The sequence below is a fragment of the Corella eumyota genome, chromosome 2 (assembly GCF_963082875.1).
Source record: "Corella eumyota chromosome 2, kaCorEumy4.1, whole genome shotgun sequence".
In the NCBI taxonomy this organism is placed as follows: Eukaryota; Metazoa; Chordata; class Ascidiacea; order Phlebobranchia; family Corellidae; genus Corella; species Corella eumyota.
This window is the reverse complement of record NC_137491.1, coordinates 7685800-7697719: the sequence shown is the minus strand read 5'-3', so window position 1 is coordinate 7697719 and position 11920 is coordinate 7685800. Positions and strand designations below refer to the sequence as shown.

The window sequence follows — 11920 nt, the reverse complement described above, 5'->3', positions numbered from 1 at the left end:
CAATAATGTTCGTTTTTTTATTTTTATTTAAGTAAGCAACTTAATAGTTTAGTGTTAGCATTTTTTGTCAGGTTTAAAGTATTTAAATGTTTTGTTTAATTTTTGAAAGAGTTTTCGGACGTGGTTTTTAAATGTGGGAATGTTATATTTTCTTTTGCCATTTCTTACAATAAGCCTGTTTACATGGGCGCTTAAACCGTGTTACAAACCGTGTTGGAGTACGGTTCTCTCATTTTCGCTACGCGAGAAAAAGGCGAACTGTGTTTGAAATAGGTGAGGTGGTTTTGAAATTCAAACACGGTTCTGAAACAAAAATTTTTTTTTGGCCAGCGACTTAGTATTTTTAATATATTAAAGCTTACAAGTTCAAATCTATGGACTTTTAGTTTGCAGAAATATTTATAAAACAACTTTTTGTTTTGCCTGCCAAAATCAAACAGCCAGAGGACAGTCGGCTAATGTAAATAACACGCTTTTATTATATTTTTTACACTTTATTGAATTATCTACAAGTAGTACTGGTATAACCGTACACAAACTGCCAACCTTCCATACTCAATAACGCTCAAGCCACAAGAAACAACTTCACAAGCGAACTCCAACACGGTTAAAAAAGCGCATGTAAACTGAGCGCATATCAGGATTTGAAATTAGCGCTCTTTTGCGATTCGGAACCGATCTTGAAATTATTTCAAACACGCTCATGAAAACAGGCTTAATGATAATAATACTCGAAACGATTCAATCTTTTTTCTAAATTGAGTTTCTATCTTAAAATCTTTGAAACTTAAGACAAACCGGCATTATTCTAATAATAACAATAATCTTATTCTTAACACATAATTTGAGAAATGTGATTTTTAATTTTAGAAAGAAAAGTGTCAGAAATTTGAACCAACGAAACTGAAATTAAAAACTGTAAACAAAATAAACAGCAGCACTACATAAGCAATATATGAAAGAAAATTTGTGCAGCAAAAAAACGGCAAAGTGCAAAAAAAATTTAGAAAGTCTGTTCGGTTTGTTCGTTATGTAAAATGTCATTGGCAATTGGCATAATATATTCTTTTTTGTCTTCGTACTGATATAATACTTTGATGCATACATTTTTAAAAAGCATAACAAAATGCTTAAAATAAACTTTGTTAGGTAAAATAAATGAATATACAGAAACAGTGTCTTTTAAATGCATTGTACGAAAGCAGCTCTGAAACAAAAGTGTATTGAATTAAAAAAATAAATGTTTTTGATAAAGTTTAGTTTTTAAATCAAACTTGATCTTCTAATAATTTCGATCGAATTTCTCTTTGATCTAAACAACTTTCGTTTGTGCATTGCAAAATCGCGGACGAGCTGAATTCGTTTTGTTGATTTCTTTTTCTCGTTTGACGACATTGACGAAAAAAGTGACTGGATTTTTGACAACCACGTGTTCGATGGAAAAAGGTAAACATAAATTTCAAAAGTGGGAACGTGATACGAATCACACATGTCCAATGGGCGAAGGGTAAGGGCCCCGGGAAGGGAGCGGTCTGGAGTCTCCGGGACAACCCGGGCACCGCCCACTACTTGTACGTACACCCTGCAGGCACGCATGCCTCCGGGCTCCTCTCGGGACGCTAAGGTAATAACTTCCGCTATACGAAGTGTTAATTCCGGGCAATGTGTCAATGTTATACCTGAAATATTAAAACTTTAATTAATTTTAAATCCCAAACAATTTTAAAGTTTTTTAAAATAGTTAAAGAACTTTTCTTACCTGGATTATTTTTTAATAAACTGTTCAAGTCTTGTTGTAAAGCGACTGTTAATGGAAGTTCACGCAGTCTGTCGTCCTCTTCCCACCATCTATCTGTTAATTTAAAAAATAATTTAATTTAAATATCTAATAATTATAATACATTGTTAATCGTTATTAATATTTCGCATGTAAAAAAAATTATCAAAAAGAATGACTATATAATTATTAAAATTAGCGATTAAATGATGGTTAGTTACACTTACTTTCACTAGATATTTCTTCATCAATGTAAATTGTAGAAACATCAACATTCTCTTGTTCGTTGTGAGGTTTCTTTGTTTTAAAAACTGATAACATATTTCCAAGTCCAGATTGATCTTTTGGTATTGGTTTGGGATGCATCTTGCAGCACTAAGTTTGCACAATGTATTTTAGAAATCCTATTTAAAAGACCTATGAAAAGTAAAGCAATCGGTTATTTCATGACAGAACGAGAGTTGATATCGATTCCAAAGCTACAGATGCACGAATGGAAAATCACAGTAGACTGCTCTGACCCGTTTGCGAGAAAATTATAGCGAAGGTTGATCGCATCCATTTAGAGAGCAATAAACCACAGTCACTTATGTCAGCAATATTGCTGCGCGAACCCACTCGAACTTATGTTACGTTAAAGCGAACTGCTGCACAGTCAAAGCAGCAAATCAATCAGTAATTGGCTTAATTTGCATAACCATTTATGCGAATTTGCAAACCTGTCAAACTTCTCGTTGTAAAGTTGTTTTTATTAGTTAACGTGATGCTGTTCTTTTTGTTTAATTGCACAATTTTATTGACTTTCGGATTAAATAAATTATGTTGTGACAAAACTGTCTCGAATTGCTGACCACTGTTTTACGAAACGGTCATTTACTCTGTATACCTTCGTTTTAACAGGTTGCTGAATGTATACAAACAGAGATTGGAAAGTAGGTCAGTCCGATAGCGCAGTCTGGTCGATTTTTGTTTATATAAACGTCGCTTTCGGTATTTGGATACCGGTATGACGTTATTTATGACGTCATACGGTTGAAAAATAACGTGATGTCACACGAATGTAAAATAGGTTAATTTTACTAATAATATTTTCTCCTGTAGCAAATATTTTACACAGACGCTAAAATAAAGTTTTACTACTAAAGTTTATTATTTATGGCTGGGGGTTATAGTCGTTGTTAACATGTGATTAATTAACATAACGTCAAATGCAAGCAAGTTTAATATAAAGCACTCTTTGTAGATTATCTGATTTATTTAGAAGCTGCATTTATTAACACATATCTTTCCGTCTATAACTCATTTAACACAATCGTAACTAATACACAACAGCGCAGAACATACGATTAAAAAACAAAGAACCTTTCGACCGCCCGTCGTAGACTATTTCGTATTCTGTAGGTTCTTTAAATAAACTAAATTATTTATTTCGGACGGCTTATATATGCCCAAGGGATTAAATCGCCGGGTTAGTCCAATTAAAATGTTTTTTTTTCGAAACGTAATTAGGCTCCGTACTTATAAATATTATTCAAATGTATTCCTAGAGTTATAATTGCGCAAACTCAAGTAGAATTTTCCAGAGATACATATTTTGCTACACATTTTTATGTAATTGGTAATAATAAATATATTTAAAACTCGCTAATTTATGTCATTTATGTTGACGAGACCTAACAATTTAAGGGCGATGGTTATTAAAACTCACGATTAGCTGAACTAATTACAAGAATTCTTAGAAATTTAATTATGTTTTTAATATTGCAAAATAATGGTAAACCTGATGGCTAAGAAACGTTGCAATGTTGTAAACATTTTGCGAGCTGACTATCTGCAACTAACTTAAATGTCATATTTCTACTGTCAGCCTTACTACTTTTATATCGTTTGCCATTTCCTTTCTCTTTTTTACTCTTCTACTCTCTTTTAATCTCTCCCGCCGAGCGCAAATACGGCGACATTGGCTCAGATCGATTCTCACTTATCAAGTGAGAAGTGCCTATTCGCACGTATACAACGATAGGTTAACATAAAACGCAAACCGACTCAATTGAGATGTGTGATTAGGCACGTTGACTTCCACAATAAAAAACAACAAACACTTTCTGTTTTTAAGGTTTACTTTATTATCTGTCGTAATTCTTTTTAATGTTTTTTTTATGCTGATCGATATATAAAAGATTAGGCGTCGCGTATACAGATATAAGTAGATAGAAATTTACAGTTGAATACTTAAACCACTTTTAATTTCCGCTTCTTAATCTTTCGAAATTAATTAAATAATTTAACAAAATAACAAAACTGCGACAATTAAACCGACTCTTTTAACTGTCTATACTATGATTGCTTGCTTTTAATTAATTATAATATAAAATGTTCTTACTTGATAAACTTTTCCACTGTATACACCGCTATAGGTTTAGTCAGTTAGTTAGAAAGACTGAAATAATATGGCACTACATATAAGAATTTTTACTTAAATATATAAAAAAAATGATGAAATACGCACGTGAAGCCGATCACATCACCTAATACAACGCGTACATAATGACGCAATATTGCCATGTGATAAAATACTTATTCTACCGATATTTCAGGGTAATACCCTACTTTACCGACCGGTACTATACCCGGTAAAAAAACTAAAAGTTTTCCAAAATTTAACAATAAACCACACGTATATGTGTCCACCATCACGAACTACCACATTCCTTTAGAATGTCATAAACCAAAATGATGTAAAATTTAAGCTAGCGGGATTGTTATGCATTGCACAAAAAGACAAAAAATCTAGGCGCGATCGGGCATGCCCAACTTTCTAGTTTGGGTTAAATTACTTTTTTACTAGAAATCAAAAAAACTATTAAAAGTAATATTAAAAAAATTAAACCTTTATTTGTAGCATAATTTGATTATATTAAACTACCGAATACTTAATTTCGGGCCGTCCTATCTTCTATAAGATGTTCGTGTTAATTAATGACGGAAGTTCGTAGCAAATGAACTTTGTCGAGACTAAAAAGCTTATTTAACAAAGTAGGCCGCGACTCGTCGGTCAATACTTAATTACTTTCTTCTTCTCCAAACTGAGACGTCGTTAAATAAAGTTTTAAAGTTGCTCATATCCGGCGCCATAATGGCTTTTCAAACGTATTTGATTAAATGATAAACATCTGCAATATTATTCTTTTTCGCCAAATTACATTTGAAGTATTAGATAAGTGAGCTTGAAGTATTAGATTAGTGATAATATTGGATATAGCACATTTTAAAGATTTATTTGTAATTGCATGGCAATAAAAACGGTGACAGAAACCTTTGAATTTTGATGGTTACAACTTTGCTGCATTTTATGGAAATTATCGCCAGTTAACACATTTGTTTTAAAAGAAAACAATTAACTAAGAAGGGTTTAATATTGCGTTCTATGGATACAAAAGATATAAAACCACCCAAAATTCAGAAACCCACTGCAGGTAAAATTTTTTTTGATATGTTTTTTTAACAAACGTATAACTGTATAATGTTGCCACATTTTGTGTATGTTGTTGTTTTAACAGTCAGACGAAGACGGTCCTACTAATTAGTAATTACCAGACCACCTGACCACACAAGACAACACAGGCCATAAAGGACAATACATTTACCACACAGAAAAAAATAAAATGAGGGAATCGCATAACTGTTTTTTTGTATTAAGGACAACTAAAGGCATTTCCCAAAAGAGGGTTAGGGCTGAGTTTATTAATAAATGGGTGAAAGTAACGGATGTTACTCTATGTTTAAGTTGCGGATACGACTGTCCCACATTGAGGATAAAGATATACACAAAAAAAATGCCCCAGCTTTGCTAACTTTGCTTTTTTTAATTAAATGACAGAATCACTAAATAAACATTGTGTCCCAATTCACCCTGTGTGGTAAATAGTCACTTTTTGTGTGGTCCTGTGCAGCCTTTTGTGGTAATTAGTAGAACCCTTGTATTAAATTTAAATTGCAAATTTTAAACTGTTTAACCTTTAAACCTCTAAATGTAGAGAAATATTTGGTGCAAAAAATATAGGAAAGTTAGCCTAAAGTTTAATTAGCAAAATTTTGTATAAGTAACCCTTATATACATAGATAGTTTTTAGTTTATTACATATTTATTTATTTTTTGCTCTTTAAATGGTTTTGCATAAGAACTTATTTTCACTTATGATAAACAGAAATTAAAAAACCTGCTTTGTCAAACGAAGAAAAAGTAATTCCAGTTGAAACTACAGATGCGGCCATGTTACAAGGAACTGAAAATACTTTGGATGGACAAAAAAAAATTTTAAAACAAGCCATACCCTTACTTTTATTAATTCTTGTTAACTTTATCTACCAAAAAACAATCTATATTATTCTTTTTTTGTCTTTATTTTTGGTGTTTGACCGTGCAAATGATTTTGTTGTTAAACAGCATATATTGCAGGTAAGATTTGTTTTAAATTTTCTATTTATTTTTGAGTTTCTGAGTTAAAAACATTAAATTTATTCCTTAATCATTTCACATGCTAGTTCTATAAACTATTCAGTTACCTATTTTTTATTAAAATTTTTGTTTTGTTATAGAATCGACGATGTGTAAAGAAAACTTTTATTCTTTTTGTATTTCTTGTTTTTAATGTTATTTTATTAACACCAATATCAAAAGATTTTTGGTAAGTTCAAGTAATTGATATAATTAAATTAAGAAAAATCTTGTTAAAAAGCTGACCAACTAGTAAATTATTTTTTTTATGTTTAGTTATACATATAAGATCATTTTCTCACTTGTATTGAAGTTTAATATTTATAAACTTATTTTGTTAATGTTACAGGTTGTTGAATTTATCAAATTTAAACAATTGGTTTAAAACCAATTTGGATTTCTGGGGAATTCTGTTTAGTATAGCAGTATTTGATTTTTTGTTTAAACTTTCAACAATTTGTATGAAATGTTTGATTTTATTTCCAACTTTTAAACTTCTCCAACCTTCTAAGCGGGTAAATTTTTCTCTTGTTTAGTTAAAATACCTTTTAACTTTTTTAAGAAACTTTTTTATAATTGTAACTCTATATATGTACTACAAAAAATAATTTTATTAGAGAAAATGTTTTGTAGGGTGGTTTATTTGAGGTAATAGAGTCCAGTTCTCAGTTTATTCGTTGCATTTTACCTATTCCTGAATGGATTAAATATTGTTTTGGAACTTCCTCTACTACCCTTCCACTGTTATTTTCTTGGCTTTTTGTTATTTTTTATATTATATTTAAGGTGAGTTTTACTTTTTAGGTGTATAAAAACTAATTTTTAATTGTATATATATTTATTGTTTTTAGATAACAAGTTTGAAATCTAAAATTCCCTACATTTTAAAATCATTTTCTACCGTTAAAAATCCACAGGTATGTATTACTACTTTTATACTACAATCTATGCATTTTTTTATGATATAAATTTTGTGTTTTATTATTTTTGTATAACCTTTAATGAAGGTGATTGGGACTCCAATATTAAGCGAAAATATTCCGAATGGAAAAAGTATTTGTCCGGTATGTCATCAGCGTTTTACTGAACCAATGCAACTCCCTTGTGAGGTAAAAATTAACTTAAAATTTAATAAATTAAGTGTAAAGGTTAACTTATAAGTAACTGCATTGGTATTATATAGATATACACATAAACATTAACTTATATATTAAGCATGTGTTTTGTCATGGTTGTTGTCAACTTTGGTTTGATCGTGATGTATCTTGTCCAGTGTGTTCTGCACATGGGTTAGCCTCTCTTGTTATGGGTCAATCGTCTCGGTTACCTTCATCTATTCCTCTCCTGTCAAAAAATTCTCCTTGGCGTACTGGCACCTCTGAGTTCATTGTTCAGTTGTTTTAAATTTAGTTACTATGTGTCTAATTTGCTATCTTACACTTTAGTACTCTTTTAAAAATTGTTTTGTTTTTTTATTATACTAGATTTATAGATGTGGGTTATTTTTTTTAAGTAGCCAGTGCGCAGTGCCTTTATTATTCAAATAATTTTATAGTTTTATTTCAGTTTTATTTACACTTACAAAAATTAAGTATGGGATCTGATGTAAATATTTTACAAATATATTTTAAATTACAAACGAAATTAATGGTTATTTATATGCTATATAAATTTCAACAAAGTATATAGCGTTACTTTAACAAAATTCTATTTTAAATATTTAAAGATACAAATTGATAACCCAAACTGGTTGAAAACAGGTAAAGCTTTGTATACTATTTATCTTTATAAACAGTCACTTTTCTACATAAAACATAACATGACAACCCTTTTCGATAGTTCGTAACGCTTACTCAATTGAGCATTAATAAAGTTAACGTTTCATTGTCAAAATTGCATTTTTCAAGCACTAAAAATGATTTTTGTTATTCATCATGTTCGGATGTAGCAAAGCAATGTTTTTTTCTAGTCGCGAAACAACAGAGATTTGTGACGATTAAGATGAGAAATAAACCCCATGTTCCCCAGCATATTATGCTTCCAATAAAAAATATTAAACCAAAATCTCCGTGGACAAGTCTCTGCGCGTGTATGGTTCTAAAAAGAGTTAAAATATATTTTGAATGGAAGGTGGCACAAATAGGTTTTCAAAAGCGATTTTCTAGTACCTAAACTGGAATATTCAACAAGCAAAACTTACTTTTGTGCCAAAATGGTTATAGTTGGTGCCAATATAACTAGAACACTTGCAATAAGCAGCAGAAATGTAGCAAGTAATGATGCAAACCAAATCCCACAATAGTTCTTTTTTTTACGCCTCTGTCTTCTATTTTGAACAAAATGCCTCCGCATAAGTTCTTGATGCCGTTGCCTCTGCAAAAGTTTATACAAATTATCGTTAAAATAAGCGAGCTAGCACCTGATTAAAGTCAAAGAAGACGGTTATTTATTTTTAGGGTCTATTCGAACTCTATTTTAGCTATGCAATGTTGCCGGTTGATTGCATATACCACGTGCACTTGTTTTTTTTAAGGAGTCACGGGACATTTATTTATAACTTACAGGTAAATTAAACTTAGTAAAGTTTCCAATGGCTTGTTTAGCAGGGCAATTCACCACACAACATTCGTAGGTTGAACAATTTAGTATTATTATTATCTTTTTTATTTAGTAAAATTTTACATAAACAAAAATTAGTTAAACTTACCTTCAAGGCATGTAACTGAAATTTGTACTGTAGCTCCAAATAGAGAACAAATCCAATACAACCAAGTGCACCAAATAGTTTTGTACCCAGCATTATTAACCAGTAGTAATCACTAAAACAAATAGTTTTTCAACTTTTAAAGAAAGGTTACTTAATAATAGGTGTATATAAAAAAATATTACAGAAATACATTTAAAATACAATCAAATGTTTTAAAATATATATTTTAAATCGTTTAAGTATATTTTTATTGTATTAAATTTTAAGTAATGATTTTGCATGTTTTCACATAGTCGTACTCACGTTGGCATTGGAAATGGGAACTCATTATTCCAACCAAATGTACTCAAAGTTATGCAATCACTTCGGTTATTGGGAGCTCTTAGATTATCACGAACACATTCATAGCACCTGAAACGTTAAAATTTATTTTAATTTAAAAAATCATTGTGTTTTAATTATTGAACTACTATAAGCCACATCAACCGTGAACTTGGATTCTATCACACAAAAGCGTAATTAGGAATTTTACCTCGGCCCACGAGTCGAAATTAGTGACGTCATTAAATCAGTTCCAAGCGCTAGTAGAGGTATATCGTGCACGACGACTAACGTAACCAATAACAAATACTGAACCGCTCTCTTTTTACCCTGTGATTTTGCCCTGAACTGAAAGTCTAAATAGAAAGGGGATTTTGTAACACGCCGATTTACATACAAATGAGATTAAATGGTAAAATTTTCACAGCGTTGCTAAAAAAATTGGAACTTATTACAATGTGGCAGACTGTACATTTTTTCACGGCGTGACGACTTAGCTTTTATTATTTTTTTAGCTTGACTTATAACAACCTGTCAGTTTAATATGGCTTTATTTTTTTGCTTTGTACTTTTACCCAGAAACAAAAAAAGGAAAATTCCAAAATCAACTTTTTTTATCAACAAAAATTTTTTTTTTAAAACTAACCAACGCTTATTGCATCATCATTGTCATCAAACAGTTCTTCTTCTTCTGATTTCCGGGGAAGAGATAAGGGAAGAATTGCTGGTGATATAAATACAGACAAAGCAACTACAATTATGTAAGCCAACAACCGCGATGAAAGGGAGCTAAATTCACTGTAATAAAACACATGTCATTGCTTTAAATTACCAAAAAAAACTTAGCATTTAGGCGTAAGTGAAACTTTTAAGGTCGTGATTCTTTATATAGGTAAATTAAATAGGTAAAAGCTTACGTGGTTGCATCGTCTTCTGAGAAATTCAGCTGTTCAATTGAGTCACAGTATTGGTTTAAACTAACTAGATTTGAAGTTATTCTTCTTGTGCTGTATCTATTTCCGTTTAAGTATATAAAGATAGTAAACATGCAGGTGTAAACACTTGATGCATATTTATATTAATTATTTTAAATTTCCATTTAAACTTACCTTAACCATTCAGTAATAAGCAAATACAACATAAACCCATCTCCAGTAAAATCAATTAAACGTACCAAGATAAAAATGAACTCGGGTATACCTATACGACCACACATTCTTCTAATTTATTTTACAGTATATAGTATAGTCTAAAAAACATGTTTACTATGCATGTGATTTTTTCATAGTTCAAGTTTCTGTCTGATAAACAGTTTTTGTAATGATTTGTTTTATTTAATATTTTTTGTGTTAAATATTAAGTTGTAGAACTGTAACTAAAATTACACTTCTATATGACTAGCTAAAAAACATAAAAACAGCCCTATTTACAAATATGTTTTTCTTAGTTATTGTCTAAACATGCCCTTTATTTTGAGTTATCTGCTACCCAAGTTTAAATCTACATCAAGCTATTTAGTTTAGTTCGAATGTTGCGGCTTTAAATAAGGCGACGGTCTGATGACTTCAAGTTTCAGTCGTTTGTTTGGAACGCTTGGGCGAATAAATGTTATAAAAAGATTGAATCGACGTCATTTAGTCACAAGGCACTTGCTAAAGTGTAAAAAAAAACATTTTTAAGAACTCTTCGTAAAATGACACACTATTTTATTTTTAAAATTTTTTGTAAAAGGTTAAAATAATTTTTAAATTTTCAGCATGTCATTGGGTTGGCTTTTTTGAAAGCATAAAGTATTTGTGAATTCGTACTCCTTTAAATGTAAACAAAATGTGTTTTGCCGTATTTTATTTGCATTCAACAAGTTCGTACACCATTGAACCTTTTTACGTTATATTCTAAATAAATATTTTTGTTGTTAGAATATGACGTCGACCTAAGCTGAAAGGCTTGTCTGTTACTCTAAACGCGGATGCGTAACTAATAGCTGGGTATGCTGCTTGTGGTTTGAAATCATTTAGGCTTTTATAAAACTATTTATTTATTTCAAGCAAAAAACACTTCTTGAAAATACTTTATATTAAGAAGTTTAATTTTATAAAATTATATTCTTTTTAATTGAATCAACAAAATAATTCCTCCAATAATTATTGCAGTTGCGACGAATAAACTTAAGCCAATAATTAACTTAAATTTTTGTGGCATGTTCAAAATCTTGCTCTGCAAAACATTTGAAAGTTTTATTAAAGATATGCCAAATTTATCAAATGTTTAAAACCAATCTCATATAGATTACTTTACGTCTTGATACAAGTCACTTTAAAATAATCATTTGCGCTATTGTAAATTAATCCTCTTACTAGTCAATGAGGGTTTTAAATTTGCAATGTAAAGTACTTATTGATTCTAGTTAAACTACAATTTTTTGAAATTCAGCATTAGTCATAATATTAAAAAAAATCTTTCTTTAAATGCGCAAAGTTTATAACGATTCTTTTGCTAATAAAAACCTAAATGTTTAAGTCCAATTTACCAAAGTGGAGATTCCAGAAGATTTTGAAATTTCCAAAACACTCTCCAGCGCAAAAGCTAAAAAGATTTAATTAAGTATTTATAAATA

The 11920-nt window shown here is 30.3% G+C and overlaps 3 protein-coding genes across 3 annotated transcripts; 1 reads left to right on the top strand and 2 right to left on the bottom strand.

Annotated features, from left to right (window-relative positions):
• Window positions 1-811: 811 nt before the first annotated feature.
• Window positions 812-4240, bottom strand: LOC145741997 (uncharacterized). The gene is made up of 3 exons (XM_082559722.1): window positions 2005-4240; window positions 1760-1852; window positions 812-1679 (listed from the first exon to the last, which is right to left on the bottom strand). Exons 1-3 carry the CDS (start codon window positions 2141-2143, stop codon window positions 1264-1266), a joined length of 648 nt encoding a protein of 215 aa, XP_082415848.1. The 5' UTR covers window positions 2144-4240; the 3' UTR covers window positions 812-1263.
• An 852-nt stretch (window positions 4241-5092) lies between these two features.
• On the top strand, window positions 5093-8141 carry LOC145742704 (E3 ubiquitin-protein ligase RNFT1-like). The gene is made up of 8 exons (XM_082560485.1): window positions 5093-5253; window positions 5986-6236; window positions 6377-6465; window positions 6625-6790; window positions 6909-7061; window positions 7127-7192; window positions 7283-7384; window positions 7491-8141. Exons 1-8 carry the CDS (start codon window positions 5205-5207, stop codon window positions 7677-7679), a joined length of 1065 nt encoding a protein of 354 aa, XP_082416611.1. The 5' UTR covers window positions 5093-5204; the 3' UTR covers window positions 7680-8141.
• LOC145742703 (uncharacterized) lies at window positions 7784-10801 on the bottom strand. The gene is made up of 8 exons (XM_082560484.1): window positions 10413-10801; window positions 10221-10316; window positions 9950-10101; window positions 9515-9659; window positions 9286-9393; window positions 8983-9094; window positions 8476-8648; window positions 7784-8372 (listed from the first exon to the last, which is right to left on the bottom strand). Exons 1-8 carry the CDS (start codon window positions 10517-10519, stop codon window positions 8201-8203), a joined length of 1065 nt encoding a protein of 354 aa, XP_082416610.1. The 5' UTR covers window positions 10520-10801; the 3' UTR covers window positions 7784-8200.
• Between the last annotated feature and the right edge of the window lie 1119 nt (window positions 10802-11920).

Excerpts from the sequence above, each read along its gene's own strand:
- LOC145742703 (XM_082560484.1), bottom strand. The coding sequence starts at position 10,519 with ATGTGTGGTCGTATAGGTATACCCGAGTTCATTTTTATCTTGGTACGT. Across the intron at positions 9,394-9,514 it reads ATTTCGACTCGTGGGCCGAG|GTGCTATGAATGTGTTCGTG; the intron begins GTAAAATTCCTA and ends TTAACGTTTCAG. Across the intron at positions 8,649-8,982 it reads TTCAGTTACATGCCTTGAAG|AGGCAACGGCATCAAGAACT; the intron begins GTAAGTTTAACT and ends AAACTTTTGCAG.
- LOC145742704 (XM_082560485.1), top strand. The coding sequence starts at position 5,205 with ATGGATACAAAAGATATAAAACCACCCAAAATTCAGAAACCCACTGCA. Across the intron at positions 5,254-5,985 it reads AATTCAGAAACCCACTGCAG|AAATTAAAAAACCTGCTTTG; the intron begins GTAAAATTTTTT and ends TATGATAAACAG. Across the intron at positions 6,466-6,624 it reads CCAATATCAAAAGATTTTTG|GTTGTTGAATTTATCAAATT; the intron begins GTAAGTTCAAGT and ends TTAATGTTACAG.
- LOC145741997 (XM_082559722.1), bottom strand. The coding sequence starts at position 2,143 with ATGCATCCCAAACCAATACCAAAAGATCAATCTGGACTTGGAAATATG. Across the intron at positions 1,853-2,004 it reads TGAAGAAATATCTAGTGAAA|ATAGATGGTGGGAAGAGGAC; the intron begins GTAAGTGTAACT and ends TTAAATTAACAG. Across the intron at positions 1,680-1,759 it reads TTTATTAAAAAATAATCCAG|GTATAACATTGACACATTGC; the intron begins GTAAGAAAAGTT and ends TTAATATTTCAG.